At 46.7% G+C, this 14,925-nt stretch overlaps 1 protein-coding gene across 1 annotated transcript in view; it reads right to left on the reverse strand.

Moving 5' to 3' along the window:
• Nucleotides 1–2,138: 2,138 nt before the first annotated feature.
• LOC142764755 (uncharacterized) overlaps nt 2,139–14,925 on the reverse strand; it is an 81,112-nt gene continuing 68,325 nt past the window's right edge. The window contains exons 9-10 of the mRNA XM_075865278.1: nt 3,649–3,725; nt 2,139–2,306 (exon numbers count right to left, since the gene is read on the reverse strand). Coding sequence (XP_075721393.1) covers nt 2,246–2,306; nt 3,649–3,725 — 138 coding nt within the window. The 3' untranslated portion in view covers nt 2,139–2,245. The remainder of the gene's footprint in view (nt 2,307–3,648; nt 3,726–14,925) is intronic.

The following is a 14,925-nucleotide window of genomic DNA, read 5'->3' on the forward strand; positions in this document are numbered from 1 at the left end:
CACCATATCCACTATCGTTTTCAACATATCCAGTATTATTGCCACCATATCCACCAACGATACCAGCATACACCAACCAAGGATTGTCAATAGGGACATAATTATATTATTCCGAAGGACATATACACACAACTGAATCTATTGAGCAACCCATAAACAAGAGTGGCAACATACTACTACTACTTTTCCTACTACTAGTACTACTACTACTAATACTACTACTTCTGCTGCTACTACTATTCCTACTACTACTACTACTACTACTACTAATACTACTGCTGCTGCTAATACTACTCCTACTACTACTACTAGTAGTACTACTACTACTAATCATATGGTGGTTTAGGGAAGTTAAACCCCACATATTAATCGAACCAAGTACTACTACTGTTAATACGACCCATGGCCTAAGAAGCTGTGCCCCTGAAAAAAAAATAAGAGGAGGCACTGCTCCACCCCTCCGAATACCCTCTCTAATCGCACGCGCTTAAATTGTAAAGAGTGCGGGTTTCTACTCGCAGAGCAGCACATGAGTGCGAAGGTCTAAATACATAAAGGGTAAGCGCAGTAAACTTCCCCCGCCAATACAAAAGGTTGAAGCACCATTATTATTAATAGTAGCCATTCCCATATTATCAGCAAAAAGTGCAGCTACGTATAGGTGTGAGTGCTCAGTTACAGATGGGTCTACCTTGTATCTTCACCCTTCTGTCTTTGCGCTGCCACTTGCTGAAAACTTTGACAGTGATACAACTAGCCACCTAAACAAAAGTACTGCTCAAGTACTGCCATTAAAGGTGTGGAACATTTCGCTAAAGTCTGTAAGACTTAGAAAACAACCAGCAAAGTGCTTGCATGGGACGTTCCAAGTGGTTAGCAACAAACGTATACGCATGAGCATTGCTGCTCATTTATCCTGCATTGGTGCATTGAGGCTTTCTAAGTAACACCAATTCATTTTTTTTTTCGTCAGTCGTGTTGCCGTGCACGCTATCCATCGTTTTGCCTCTGTATCTGCGGCGCAAGCGGTGCATCGCCTCTCTCGGCTGCTGACCCGCAGTTTGCAGGATCGGATCCCGGCTGCTGCGGCTGCATTTTCGATGGAGGCGAAAATGCTGTAGGCCTATGTGCTCAGATTTGGGCGCATGTTGAAAAACCCCAGGTGGTCAAAATTTTCGCAGCCCTCCCTACGGCGTCTATCAATCATATTGTGGTTTTTGGGCGTAAAACTCCACTTATCAATCAAATCAAATAAATCAAATCAGTGCATCGCCTCTTGAAACAATTCAATAACAAATCAAGAGGCGTTTTCGAAATAAACTACGAGATCCACATAAGGGGAGTCTTGGGATGTGTAGGGTCAAAAGTAGTTGGTTGATTAAGAGAGATAGTTAGGTGCTTTTGTTGTGAAAAACACGCTAGGCGACTATTGCTTGCAACTGAGGTAATGCTAACAACTATCACCATCTCGAAAGTTTTGGTCTCGGTTCTTGGTGTTCGTATTTCAAATTTTTACAGTCTTTCATTCAGCTTCATTGTCAAAGTCCATCGTCCATTGTCAAATATTTATCTTGAGAGGTTCATCGTCACAATCAACTTCCATGTTTTCCAATGACAAGTGGTGGTTATTTTATACTGCGGATTCTAAATTACGTAACCTATTCATCGCAGCCGAATATGTATGCCTTTCTAGAGTTGTGATGATTTTTACGAGCTATTGAGAATTTATTGAATCATACATTTTTTCCTATTCTATACCTCACCTACAATATGATAAAGACGTTCTCGTTGTGTACATAATTTTCATCATTGAATATTCTGTCTCCTTGTCACTGCGTTTGTTTATTTAAAACACGAGTAAATTATGAGTAGAGTACATGGTACAGCTATTGTTTGAGCATATATGTATCTCAGCCAACTCGCTCAAATGTTGGTTCGCTTGAAATTACGAATTATTACGAATATTCAATTTAAAATTTATATAAAGCATGAGGTACGTTATGACGCTTCACGAAACGTGGTTCCCGCAAGGTCCAGCCACTCTACTTTTCATAACACTAATCGACGTTACTTCCATGGTAAGTACGAGTATTCTCGCACTGTGATTCTTGAAAACAAGACAAGATTTGCTTCAGTTGTACACATGTAATCATTGAATCGTTGAAGATATTCCATTCAACACAATCTTGCAACAGGCCAGGGTTGCGCTGCAAACATGAGTGAAGGAGCAGTCACGTTCCCATCATTATTCGACGCAATGAAAGCTTTGGTTAAATTCTGGGTAACCCAACAAGGCAAGGTTGACCCTGAAAAAAGCAGTAACGAAGGTCGTTTAGTTTACAGTCAGAAACAATAAATAAAGATAACTGCGAGAGATCTATTTAGGCTTGTATCTTTATTCGAACGCCGAAATTGTGACAACCGTACAGTACACATCACCACAGACAAAGTTAGCGTTACACTGCATTTCTCGCATTTCAAGGCCCCAATTTTATGCTGTGTTATGGCTGGTTCATGTAAAGTTTGACGAAATTCTGGCTGACTGGAGTGACGCCCGCACATAAAACACAGGCACGCACGCACACCAGTATTCATTGTGCAAACACTGCTCGTTATCCACTCTCAAGTGTGTGGACCACATCAATCGCTACAACACAGGTAAATGCTCTCGAACATGATTTGTGAACTATAGACTGACTTGCTATAAATATATGATATTGTAACAAACAGCCATAGCACCTGTTTCAATTTAAAACAAATGTCGGTCTCTGTCACATTTTTCGACAAACATCCGTTAATACCTAAGCTCGATTCTCCGAATAGGATGATTTTTACGGATGTGGAAAACATGAGCAGACATCAGGTCCGTGAGCGGTAAGTGGACAAAACTATGAACGAAACTTAAGGACACACAACAGGGCGCATGCGAATGGTTCAAAACGATGAAATTTCAGAAATAATCAATACGCCAGATTGTTCGAGTTCTTAGCCGTGTTCTTTAAAAAATTACAAGCACGAGTGTCAGACATCAAAAAGGAACGTTTTTCTTTTCTTTTTTTTTGCATATAGTGTCAACTCTCTCCGCACACCAGAGTAAAAAACGCGTACAAATTATTTATTTTTAATTTCGACCTCTTTATTACTGAGAATTAGCACGCCAGCCCTGCACCGCAAATGGGCCTTATCTCGAAGAATCAACACCCACTAAGTTTGTGAAGTTTGCGTCCAGCATGAAGCTTATAACTTAGACATTACTGTTCGATTAACTGTACGACAGTTCCTTATTTGTACTTCTTATTACTTACACAACAAGCAGATAAGGGATTCGACACTCGTACGCCATGAGCTTCTGTGTCCGCCGTGACTTATCGACATCAAAAGTGCCTTTTTTAACATATTGGTATCACGATTATATTCTGGGGACCTTCAAGCACCACAATACCTTTTAGGAATATTGTGGGGCCTGGTATTGCATAGCATCTGTTTATATTTAGAGATACAATCTGAATATATTCAAATTCATGTCAGTACTCTTTTAAGGCAGAATGAACTGCTCTTCTCAAATCCCGATGCCCCTTACCTTCATTTACGAGTAAACGGAAATGCGTAGCCTATCATGGAACGCGTGGTCAGTTTTCGTGAACTTACTCTGCAGCAGGCGGTATTCCGTAATCGAAGATATTGCTCCACCAAAAAGGTTCTTCCTGGTACTGTCGGCAAGCAGCCTTTATGAACAGAAAAACAACATATTTATAAATGGTTAACAGAAAAAGCCCATCTACGCTATATGTGAGCGCTGGTACTTTTATTAGTTTCCACACAGAAAGGCCGGATATCAAGTCATTTTTCTTTTCTCTAAAAAGAAATGCCCACGCCAATACAGTAATGACGGCTTCTCCGAGAAATGGTCTTTTGTACGCAATATTTAGTCATGTGCACTGTTTGTCCTTCAACTATAACGCATAGAGTTTCCTAAATATACACTAGAGGGAACTCTGGCGCAAGTGTCTACAGTAGCTGCAGCGCACGGCGCATCAGCGGGCATGGGAATGATGGGTAGTACACATATTTGTGTCATCTTGGTACATCTGGCTCGATGTGTGTTCGTCTTACTTGGAGCTGTTTTAACACAAAAAAAACAGATGTTCAAAGGATCCCTTCACCACGTTATTCTTTTAGGCTTTCCTTTTTAATTCGGGCCATGAAGTTCAAATGAAGCTTTTTTGAAGTTTCCCGCGTGAACCCACCTCCCGCCACTTACCCACTCTTTTCTTTGTCATTTCGCGCCGTCATGATTTAGAAACTAATTGATATGTAGGGTTTAACGTCCCGATACCAGCATATGAATATAAGAGACGCCGTAGTGGAGGGCTCCCGAATGTCGACCAACTGGGGTTCTTTAACCTGCACCCAAATCTGACCACACGGGTCTACAACATTTACGCCTCCATCAATTATTCAGAAACTAAGCGGTTCCCCTATCACATTATTATTCCCGGGTGCTTTTATACTGAATAATATCCACACACGGGAGAACGTGTCACGGTGTTTGTCAAGGCTTTGGCACTTGAAGATTTTGGGCAGGAATCTCGGCCGCGAGTGTTGTCAGTTTGCTGGGCGACGGTATTAATGCTACAGCGGTGGTCATACGTGTACCCGCCAGAACAGATCTCGCCGGAGTCGATCACTGCAATAACTTTCACTAATTAGAGGTTTGTTTTAATGGTAAAAGCCAGACACAGTTCCATTGTATGATATGCCACGTTCAAGCATGTTACGGTGCGACCTTTCTCACGTGTTCTAAGACATACTGAATCCAGCGACTGATATTTCTATTAAATCTTCGCACGTTCTGCTATACTGCTAACATCTAAACACACACGCGTGCGAACGAGAGAATGTTTAGCTCATCCAATTACATCGACATAACTAGTAAGGTACACCGGGCGATTTTTGCAACTAGCGATATAACGCGTGACAAGAAATGCACACAATGAAAGAACACGAATAGACAAGTTATCATGTAAAATTAGAATACTATACATAGTCATATTTATTTTTAAAAGAAATAAAATAAACTATGTGCAAGCAATGTTTCACACAGCAAACAGACACAAAACATATCTGAATACTCTTGATTATCATTTAGCAGAAAAGTATCCTGCGCATTACATGTGTTATATTTCGCAAATTGTGTTATCCACAATTTGCGAGCCACAATTTTCAAGAAATATTACGTGCACACTGGGCTTGTTGCATTGCCGTTCATACCTTTGTATCCGCGAGCCACGTGTGCAAGTGAAACGTGCCAAAAGAAGCAAAAAGTAGGCAACAGGAGAGAACAGAATCATTTTGTCACGGTGTGAAAGTCATTATCAGCAATATAGATCAGTCAGTTGAATTTGCGCCCTTCAAGCTGGACAAAATGTAGCGCATGGTGATTTCACCAAAATCATTTTTTTTTCATTACTTGCCAAGATGCTCCGGTGGTTACGGCGCTTAATCGCTGACCCGTAGGTCACGGGATCGTATCCCAGTCTGATTTTTTGTTTAGGTGAAACTGCTGGATGGGCCGTGCACTTTCTATAAGGTGCCCTTCAAAGCACCAAAATTGTAAAATTTCTGGGGATGGTTCAGCACTTTGAAGATTGAGTCCTTTAAAAGTCTCGTTCTCCTGCAACTGCTGCTGTCTTGGTCCGTTAAACACGCAAATGCCAAAGGCGTGGTGAGAAATCGCGGTTTCTGCCCCGCCGCGGTGGTCTAGTGGCTAAGGTACTCGGCTGCTGACCCACAGGTCGCGGGTTCAAATCCCCACTGTGGTGGCTGCATTTCCTATGGAGGCGGAAATGTTGTAGGCTCGTGTACTCAGATTTAGACGCACGTTAAAGAACCCCAGGTGGTCGAAATTTCCAGAGCCCTCCACTACGGCGTCTCTCATAATCATATGGTGGTTTTGGGACGTTAAACCCCACATATCATCTATCAGAAATCGCGGTTTCTGTGCAGTCATCATGCTCAGATTGGTTTTCAGGAGTTATTTCAGCACACGAGTCGTATTCAAGCAGAGCAGATTGATATGTGGGGTTTAACGTCACAAAACCACCATATGATTGTGAGAGACGCCGTAGTGGAGGGCTCCGGAAATTTCGACCAGCTGGGGTTCTTTAACGTGCACTCAAATTTGAGCACACGGGCCTACAGCAGTTTCGCCTCCATCGGAAATGCAGCCGCCGATGCCGGGATTTGATCCCGTGACCTGCGGGTCAGCAGCCGCGCACCTTAGACCACCGCGGTGGGGCAAGCAAACCAGAACTATAGCTTGTAGCCGTTTCTTCAGCTGCGGCATCTTTTTCACCCGTGGTCGGGTGTGTACAGTGAGGAGCGTTGCCTTTCGAGAAATCATCAACAAGTGTTACCTTACGATTTTCTGCTGGGTGTTGGTTCACGGGTGTACGTTTTCTCTGCTTCCCTTCAGGTGCCGGTAAGGTCACGCTCGCCCAGTATCTTACTCTGCGCGCGAAACGTCTCGCGTTTGTGATTGCACCCTTTCGGAAGGCTAGTAGGCAATTTTGCGTGGCGATGCCATACCACAAACGTGAATGAACGCTAAGGTGATGATTCCAGCAGGGAAGTTCATGCAACACGCATAAGAATGCCCGGAACAGACAACCGCCAGGCATGGATGGTGCACTCTACAGCGTAAGTAAACTCGTGTTGGATGTGCTGGCAGTTCTCGTCGGAGTTCACGCGTTCTAAGAAATTTATTATAGTCCACTATGCTCTGATGAAGACCGGAGTTTATTCGTTTATCACTAGTGAACCTCAATGCTACGGGAAGTCACAGTGCAACTGTAATGACAAACAAGGTTAGGAGGAAGTCTGTCCGAAAACTCACGCGTAGTAATTCATACTGCTGATGGGCACCAGTATTACAAAAAAATATTCCGTATCGCAAGCAAGTTTCGATGCGTGCAGTAATGTAAAAAGTGTTGACATAGCTATCAATGCGACAGGGCTGCCTGACATGCAAAGCCTAACATAGTCATTCCCATAGGCATGCGGTCGCAAACATCAACAGTAAGAAATTATTCGCTCAGCAAAATAAGCAAAGCACAAATGCAATTATAACTGTACAAAAACATGCTGCGTATACCTCTCTTTCTTCGTTGTAGGTGGAGCCATTCTTGACTTGTGAAACGCACTTCGCCATCTACGCTTAACAGAGATTAACAATCAACGATGTCTTCTCTAATCGAGCGGGTCATCGCAACAATGCGTTTGCGGTTCACTTAATGATGCGACAAGAGGCCATTTCTCCAAACGGTCACTATACCTTTTGTTTATTGTATTTTACAGTGCGATATCTTCGCAGTAAACGCCAACATCATTTTAACCCATGAGAAAGGAGACGTCAATGACTTGAAAAATACAGACCGATCAGTTTACCCTCCATTCTCCACATACTATATACAAAAAGAATAGCTAATAAAATTAAGGCAACATTAGAGTTCAATCAAACAATGAAACAAGCAGAATTTTGTACAGGCAACTGCGCAATAGACCATACTAACACTATAAATCAGGTGATAGAGATATACGCGGAATACAACCAACCCCCATACAAAGCTTCTATAAATTACGAGCAGGCGTTTGATTAAGTCGAGACGTCCCCAGCAATGCAGGCACTACGGAATCAAGGCATCGTCGAAACCTACATTATCGTACTGGAAGAAACCTACAGTGGATACACAGGCACCATAGCTCTCCATAAAGAAAGCGACAGAATCTCAATAAAGAAGGGTGTAACGTATAGGGAAACCCAATCTCTTCAATGCTAATAATCACGTATTTACAAGAGGTTTTCAGGTCCACAGATAGGGAAGCGTTAGGGATAAGAGTTAACTGAGAGTATCATAGTAACCTTGATTCGCTGATGACAGTGCCTTGATGACAGTGCCTTGATGAGAGTACCTTCACTCAAGGGTCGAAGTACTGCTCATGATTAGCGAACTGTAACACAAAGCACAACAGTAGCTATGAAAGTAATATGCACAAAACTAAAGTATTGTGCAACAGTCTCGGCAGAAAATGCCACTTTTTGGCAGGTGGAGAGACACTGGAAGTTGCAAGGGAATATGTCTACATAGGACAAGTAGTACCCGCAAGAGCCCAACCATGAGAGTGAAATAAATAGAAGGATAAGGATGGTGTGGGTCGCATTTTGGCAAGCATTTTCGAGTCTTTTGGCAAGCATTCTCGAACATTAAGAAATCGTAAGTCTTTGATCCCAGGCTCCAGAAAGATGCAGAAAGATGCAAATAAAATAGGAAATGAAAATTCCTGGTGTGGGTGGGGATCGAACCCAGCGCGTTTGCGTGGCAAACGGATGTTCTACCACACAGCCACGTGTGTACAAACTATTTTCATTCAGAAATAGAAAAATAAATATTTATGAAACCAGATTGGTCTACTCACCAATTTGGATGGTCTAAAACACTTCATTTTCACCAATTCATCAAACACCTTCATACGATGTGGAGGTTCATTTAACGTTCATTATATCTCAATCACATACTACATGTTGAACAAATTTCCCGTGCCGATTTTGCTTTAAGATTCATATGCCTTACGGTCATGCGTTCTACCCAGATACCATTAAGGCCCAGTAACAGTATCATATTATAAAGAACACCACCCTCATTCTGTATTGAAATATAACGCATTCCATGAGGTAGTATCGGCCGATCTTTCTCCAGGGTTCTTTGTACCACGGTCCGCCGTGGTGGTCTCGTGGCTAAGGTACTCCGCTGCTGACCCGCAGGTCGCGGCATCGAATCCCGGCTGCGGCGGCTGCATTTGCGATAGAGGCGGAAGTGTTGTAGACCCGTGTACTCAGATTTGGGTGCACGTTAAAGAATCTCAGGTGATTGATTCATTGATTAAAACTTTATTTTTGTCCTGAGAAGACGCAGGGGAGACCCCGCGCCACCCGGCTAATCCCACGTTGGGACCGTCAAGCCGAGCTTGGCGGCCCGTTCATGGGCACTTTGGAGGGCCAGGGTTTGATCCTTAAGTTAGGGGCTGCGTAAGAGCGCAGCCCACCTGTTCTCGCTGAGGGCTGGGCCGATGGCTTCACATTCCCACAACACATGATTAAATGTGGCTAACAGTCCACAAGCGGTGCAATCCGCACTTGGATACCGTTCAGGGTAGATGGCATGAAGAACCGCAGGGTTAGGATACGCACTGGCTTGCAATAGTCTTAGGGTGACTGCCTGCGCCCTGCACAAGGCCGGGTGTGGGAGAGGGAATACCCTTCTTGACTGATAGAAGTGCTTTGTTATTTCGTTGAACGTAAGTAATGGTTCCCAGCGAGGCAGAGGGACTGCGGAGGCGGCGCGGTCAGTGAGTCCTTGCGCGGCCTCGTGTGCGCCCTCGTTCGGGTTAGAGGTAGAGCCCTCATTTGACCCCAGGTGAGCGGGAAACCAAGTTAGAGAATGGGGCGTGATACTCTTGACGCTTAGGAGAATGCGGAGGGCCTGAGGGGCTACCATCCCGGTTTCGTAGGCTTTGATAGCCGCCTTGGAATCGCTGTATACTGACTCTCTGCGACTATCTAGCATAGCCAGCGCGATCGCAACCTGTTTGGCTATCACGGGCTTCGATGTGCGTACTGTGGTGGAGCAAGTGAGCCTGGAATTTGAGTCGACGATGGAAACAGCGAATGTCTTTTGTTGGACATATGGCGCAGCATCCACAAAGCTTGCATCAGTGAGGTTGCTACGGACGTGCTCGAGCAGAGCGCTACCCCTGGCCCTACGTCGACCGACGTTGTGCGCTGGACGCATATTGCGGAGAATGGGTGCGATGTGCAGTTGATACCTGATGTTTCTGGGAATCTGCATGGAATCGGGGCACTGGTCAATAGAGTTGAGGACCAATTCATCGAGTATCTTGCGGCCCGATTCGGTTCCGGAAAGCCTGAGCAGCTGTGAGCACTCTTGCGCCTCCATTATCTCTTCGAGTGTATTGTGAACACTGAGCTTCAAAAGGTTTTAAGTGCGAGTGCTTACAGGCAAGCCGAGCGCGAGCTTCAAGACCTTTCTTATGAGGGAATTGAGCTTACTTCTCTCTGCAACATACCAATTATACATGGCCGCCGAGTACGAAAGGTGGCAGAGCACAAACGCATGTATGATGCGGATGAGATTGTCTTCCTTGATTCCCCGGTGTCTGTTGGTGGTCCTCCGGATGAGGCCGAGAGCACTTTCCACCTTTGTAGTGATCTGTCTGAGTGCAGCTCCGTTAGCGCCGTTGGACTGGATATACATTCCCAATATTCGAAGCGAATCCACTCTGGGCACTGGGGACCCGTCACCAGTGAACAGCCGTATTTCACTTTGAGACGCAGGTTTCCAGTCACGGTGGCCGCCACCTCGGGGTCTTTTTTTGTAGAGCAGAAGTTCAGATTTCGATGGGGAGCACCTGAGACAGGTGGGATGGAGGAAAAGGTCGGTCACGTTGATTGCGCGCTGCATGGCCTCCTACGCTTGACCATCGCACCCGCCGGTGCACCAGAGGGTTATATCATCTGCGTAGATGGTATGATTGATTCCTTGAATCTTCGCGAGTTCCTTGGAGCCCGATCATCACATAGTTAAATAGTGTTGGTGAAATAACTGAGCCCTGAGGCGTGCCGTGGGAACCAAGGTTGATCTCTCGTGAGAAGTACTCTTCGACCTTGAGCTTGGTAGTTCTCTGGTAAAGAAAGGATTTCACGAAGTCGTAGACCCTTTTCCCTAGCCCTGGGCTGGCAATAGACTGGAGAATTAATTCGTGAGAAACGTTGTCGGAAGCCTTCTCCAGGTCTATTCCAAGGATGGCTCTGGCATCTTCTGTGCTCCGGTCGATGATCTGATGCTTTATCAGCTTCATGGCATTCTGTGTTGAGAGACCAGCTCTGAAACCAATCATATTGTGGGTGTACATGTCATTGGTCTCAAGGTGCACCTTGAGTCGGTTCAGAAGGGCGTGCTCTGCGACCTTATCGACACAGGAAGTTAAGGAAATCGGTCTTAGATTATCTATTCTTGGTGCTTTACTAGGTTTTGGGATTAGAACTGTGTAGGCCGTCTTCCATTGTGTGGGGACCTCCCCACTGGGCCACACCTCATTAATCATTTCCGTAAGGAATTCGATGGAGTCATCATCAAGGTTCTTGAGCATTTTATTGGTTATGCCATCAGGGCCAGGGGCGGATTCGGCATTTAGGGAAAAGAAAGCTTGCCATATCTCGGCCACAGTATAGTCCTGGTCCAACTCCGGCACGTCGCACCCTGCGCAATCCGAAAACTGTGTAAGTGCAGAGCTATCCGCGACTCGCCGATATCTGTCTATAAGCTTGTCGACAACCATTTCGTCCGGGGTAGAGTCAATAGCAAGATGGATGGCTCGCGCGGGGGATCGCCTCTGGCTGGACCTGGTGCTGCCCTGACCGAGAAGGTGTTTGAGAAGACCCCAGCTCTTCCCTGATCTGAGCTGACCCTCGATGCTCTCACAGAACTCATGCCATTGTTGTTTACACAAGGTTTTGCAGTGCTTCTCGATCGCCCTGTTAACCTCAGAAATCTTCTTCCGGAGCCTCCTGTTATGCTTCTGTCCCTTCCACCTCGTCAGTAGGGCTGGCTTGGCTTCTGTTAGGTGTGCGAACTTGCTGTCCATGTTTTCAACATCAAGGTCAGTGACGACCTCCTTGGTCGCTGCCGTAGCGTCATCTATGATTCCTTTGTACCATTCTTCAAAGTCTGTGCCAGCCATCGGTGCTCTGTCAGCTCTGACTTCGCAAAAAACGTCCCAGTCGACCACCTTGAATTTTTTCGTCCTAAAGCGGGCAATCGCGAAGGATACCTCGATGGCGTAGTGGTCACTTCCGAGGTCTAGAGCCGTGTTGACCCACTTGACCCCACCTATATTCTTCACAAAAGTCAGGTCCGGGGTGGTATCCCGAAATGTGGAGTTACCTCTCCTAGTGGGGAAATCCTTGTCAGTGATAAGCGTCAAGTCGGCTTCTGTCGCAGTCTGCCATAGCTCGCGTCCCTTGGGGGTATCATACATGTATCCCCACACACTGTTTGGGGCGTTGAAATCCCCTACGACTACAAGGGGGTAACTACTGGCCATGCTCACAGCCCTTTTGAGGAGAGAGTTGGCTCTCGCCCTGCGATTACTAGTACTGCAGTATACGTTGAGAATAAAAAGGGTATTTCTTCGAAGACGCTTCTTGGGTGAGTTCATTAAAATTTCAGTCATTACGTACTCAATGCCATCAGCAACTGCACCGAGGTCACGCGATAGGTAATTGTACCTTTTGCTGACAAGTGTGGCAACTCCCCTACCTCCTGAATGTGATGACGCTACTTGGTAACCCGGGAGTTTGATGGGGGTGCCAGACGCAACTTCCTGAAGAGTGATGATTTGGGGCTTAACATCTAGAGTTCTTAAATATTGCTGTAGAATGGCCTTTTTGTGAGTAAACCCGCCACAGTTCCATTGCCAGATTCGGAAGTTTTCGTCCACACTATTCATGTTTAGGCTGAGGGGATGGTTGAGCAGCTATCGCGGCCCGAAGGATCGCGCCCTCAGTCGGTGGCGCTAGTACTCTGCGTTGTGCTGGGACCTGCAAAGGAGTCAGACTGGGGTCTCTCCTCGCATCGACTCTTTCTTGCTTATGCGTTCACTGAGTGCTCCTAATCCCATCTTGGGGTGCGCCACGGCTTCTTGAATTTTCGCTAAGGTAGCCTGCATGTTCACAAAGGAAACCTTGAGTTCCGACAGTAAGTTTACCGCCTCTTCTTCTTGTGTGTTCTCAACCGCTCGGCGCTTGGTTCCGCTAGGCCTGTGAAGTGCCTCAGACGTATCCATGGCGACCGGGGTTGGGGCGGGCTGCGCCGAAGGGGGCGAGGACGCGAGCTTTCTAATCTCCACCATCTCCACTGCTAGCCTGCTCAATTCTTGCTTAAGCGGCGCGTTTTCTTTCTTCAGCTGCTCGTTAGCTCGTCGCATCTTGTCGAGCTCACTCACGTGGGGAGAACCGCGATTCGATTCGTCGCCTCTAGGAGACTCACGTCTTCCTCGGGCCTTGTCGGCTCAGGAGAGCGTCGGCTTCTTGCTGTTAGAGGTGGTGGGCGTGCTGGAGCGGGACCTTGCCGACCCAGACGAAACGTGCCCCGGCCTTGAGTTGCAGCGAGGCTGAGAAGTGGAACTTCCCTGGGCACGTTCTGTCAATCTGGAGCGCGAGCCGGAACATTCCTTGGAGACACCACGGCGCCTGGATCCGGAGCGGCCTCCCGAGCGTCCCCTGGAACGGGGGCATCCTCTGCGCTGAGCATCCGTGGTGGGTGACGAAGACTGGAACTCGTCCGCAGTGTCGAGGTGACGTTGCGGGGACGGTGACGCAGCACCAGCCATTCTGGCACGCTCACTGCGACGACGGCGCACAATGTACGGGATCTTGAACCTTTGAGCACAGTCTTCACTAGCCGTGAGATGCTGGCCACCACAGAGTTTGCACTTGGGAGTACACACATGTTGCTTGTCGGGGCTTGCGGCACAACAGCCTCGGCAAATCGTGTCACCGGGAGTGGGGCACACGTCAGCGCGATGACCAAGACGGCCGCACGCATAACACACGTCGATTTGCTTGCGGTAGAGTGAGCACTGCATCAGCACTGGTCCATACCTGACAAAGTTCGGTATACGATACCCGTCGAAAGCGATGATGACCGTGCGAGTTTGGACTATTCTGTTGGCTGCTAAGGCGAGTGGATTATTTGTGTTGACAATCTTCGCATCGATGACGTCAGGGCCGTCTTGAAGTGGGACGTTGCGAATCACCCCTTTGCAAGTGTAGTGTGGGGCAGTCTCATAGGCACTTAGCTCGTGCACCTTGCCCGAAATGAGTATTTGCTTCATGTGAACGTATCGGTCTGCGTTTTCGCGCTTGGGAGTACTGGCAACCATAATATTTTGCTGCAGATTTGGGCATATAGTATCCTGGCACAAATCTTCCTGGCTTATGCCAGCGGCAACTAGTATTACGTCTGCCACCGTAGCTGCGCCAATTTTCGAGATATTGAGTCCACCTCTCAGCCGGATCACAATCTTGATGTGATCTTGAGGAAGGGAGGGCATCTTTCCCGCCCGCATTATTTTGGACTTCAGCGCAGCGCCACGATTTGCCGCGGCGTGCGCCCGGCTGCGACGATAGTGCGTTAGAGTCATCAGTGCGTGTTTTGGCGCCAGCTCTTCTGGACCCTGCGGACTGCCAACCCTTATCTTGAGTAAACTCTCCTTCTGAAATATCCTCTCCGTGCACTTCATACTCCATCGTGAGCAAATAATTCCGCACACCGAGCCTCTGAAGGGCCGGCCGCAGGCGAAAACAAGCCCAGCAAAAGCACGGTCTCCCAAGCCACTCGTTAGGGGTAAAGAGGGCACCGCTCCACAGGAAAAGAAATAGTTTCTAACTTGACAAAAACTAAGTTACTGTGGTCAAATATGGTATCGGTAGGATCCTGATGACTTCTCGGAACCGATGCGAGCAACAGTTCATGAACACTTGAGAAAAAACTCTAGAAACACAGATTTAGTTGCGCGTCCACAGGAGCCGTACGAACGCAGCCTCCCATTCCGCGTCCCCCTCCAGAATCTCAGGTCATTGAAATTTCCGGAGCCCTGCACTATGACGTCTCTCGTAATCATTGGTGGTTTCGGGACGTTAAGCCCCACGTATCACTCAATCTTTGTACCACATCCCAAAAGAATATTGGATCCCGTCGCTCATTCATAGCATGTTATACCGTTTTCTTTTCGTTACACATAATGCATTTTGCGTCCATGCAGGGCGTAGTCAGGGGGTTGCACACC

Source organism: Rhipicephalus microplus, chromosome 6 (genome assembly GCF_043290135.1).
Source record: "Rhipicephalus microplus isolate Deutch F79 chromosome 6, USDA_Rmic, whole genome shotgun sequence".
In the NCBI taxonomy this organism is placed as follows: domain Eukaryota; kingdom Metazoa; phylum Arthropoda; class Arachnida; order Ixodida; family Ixodidae; genus Rhipicephalus; species Rhipicephalus microplus.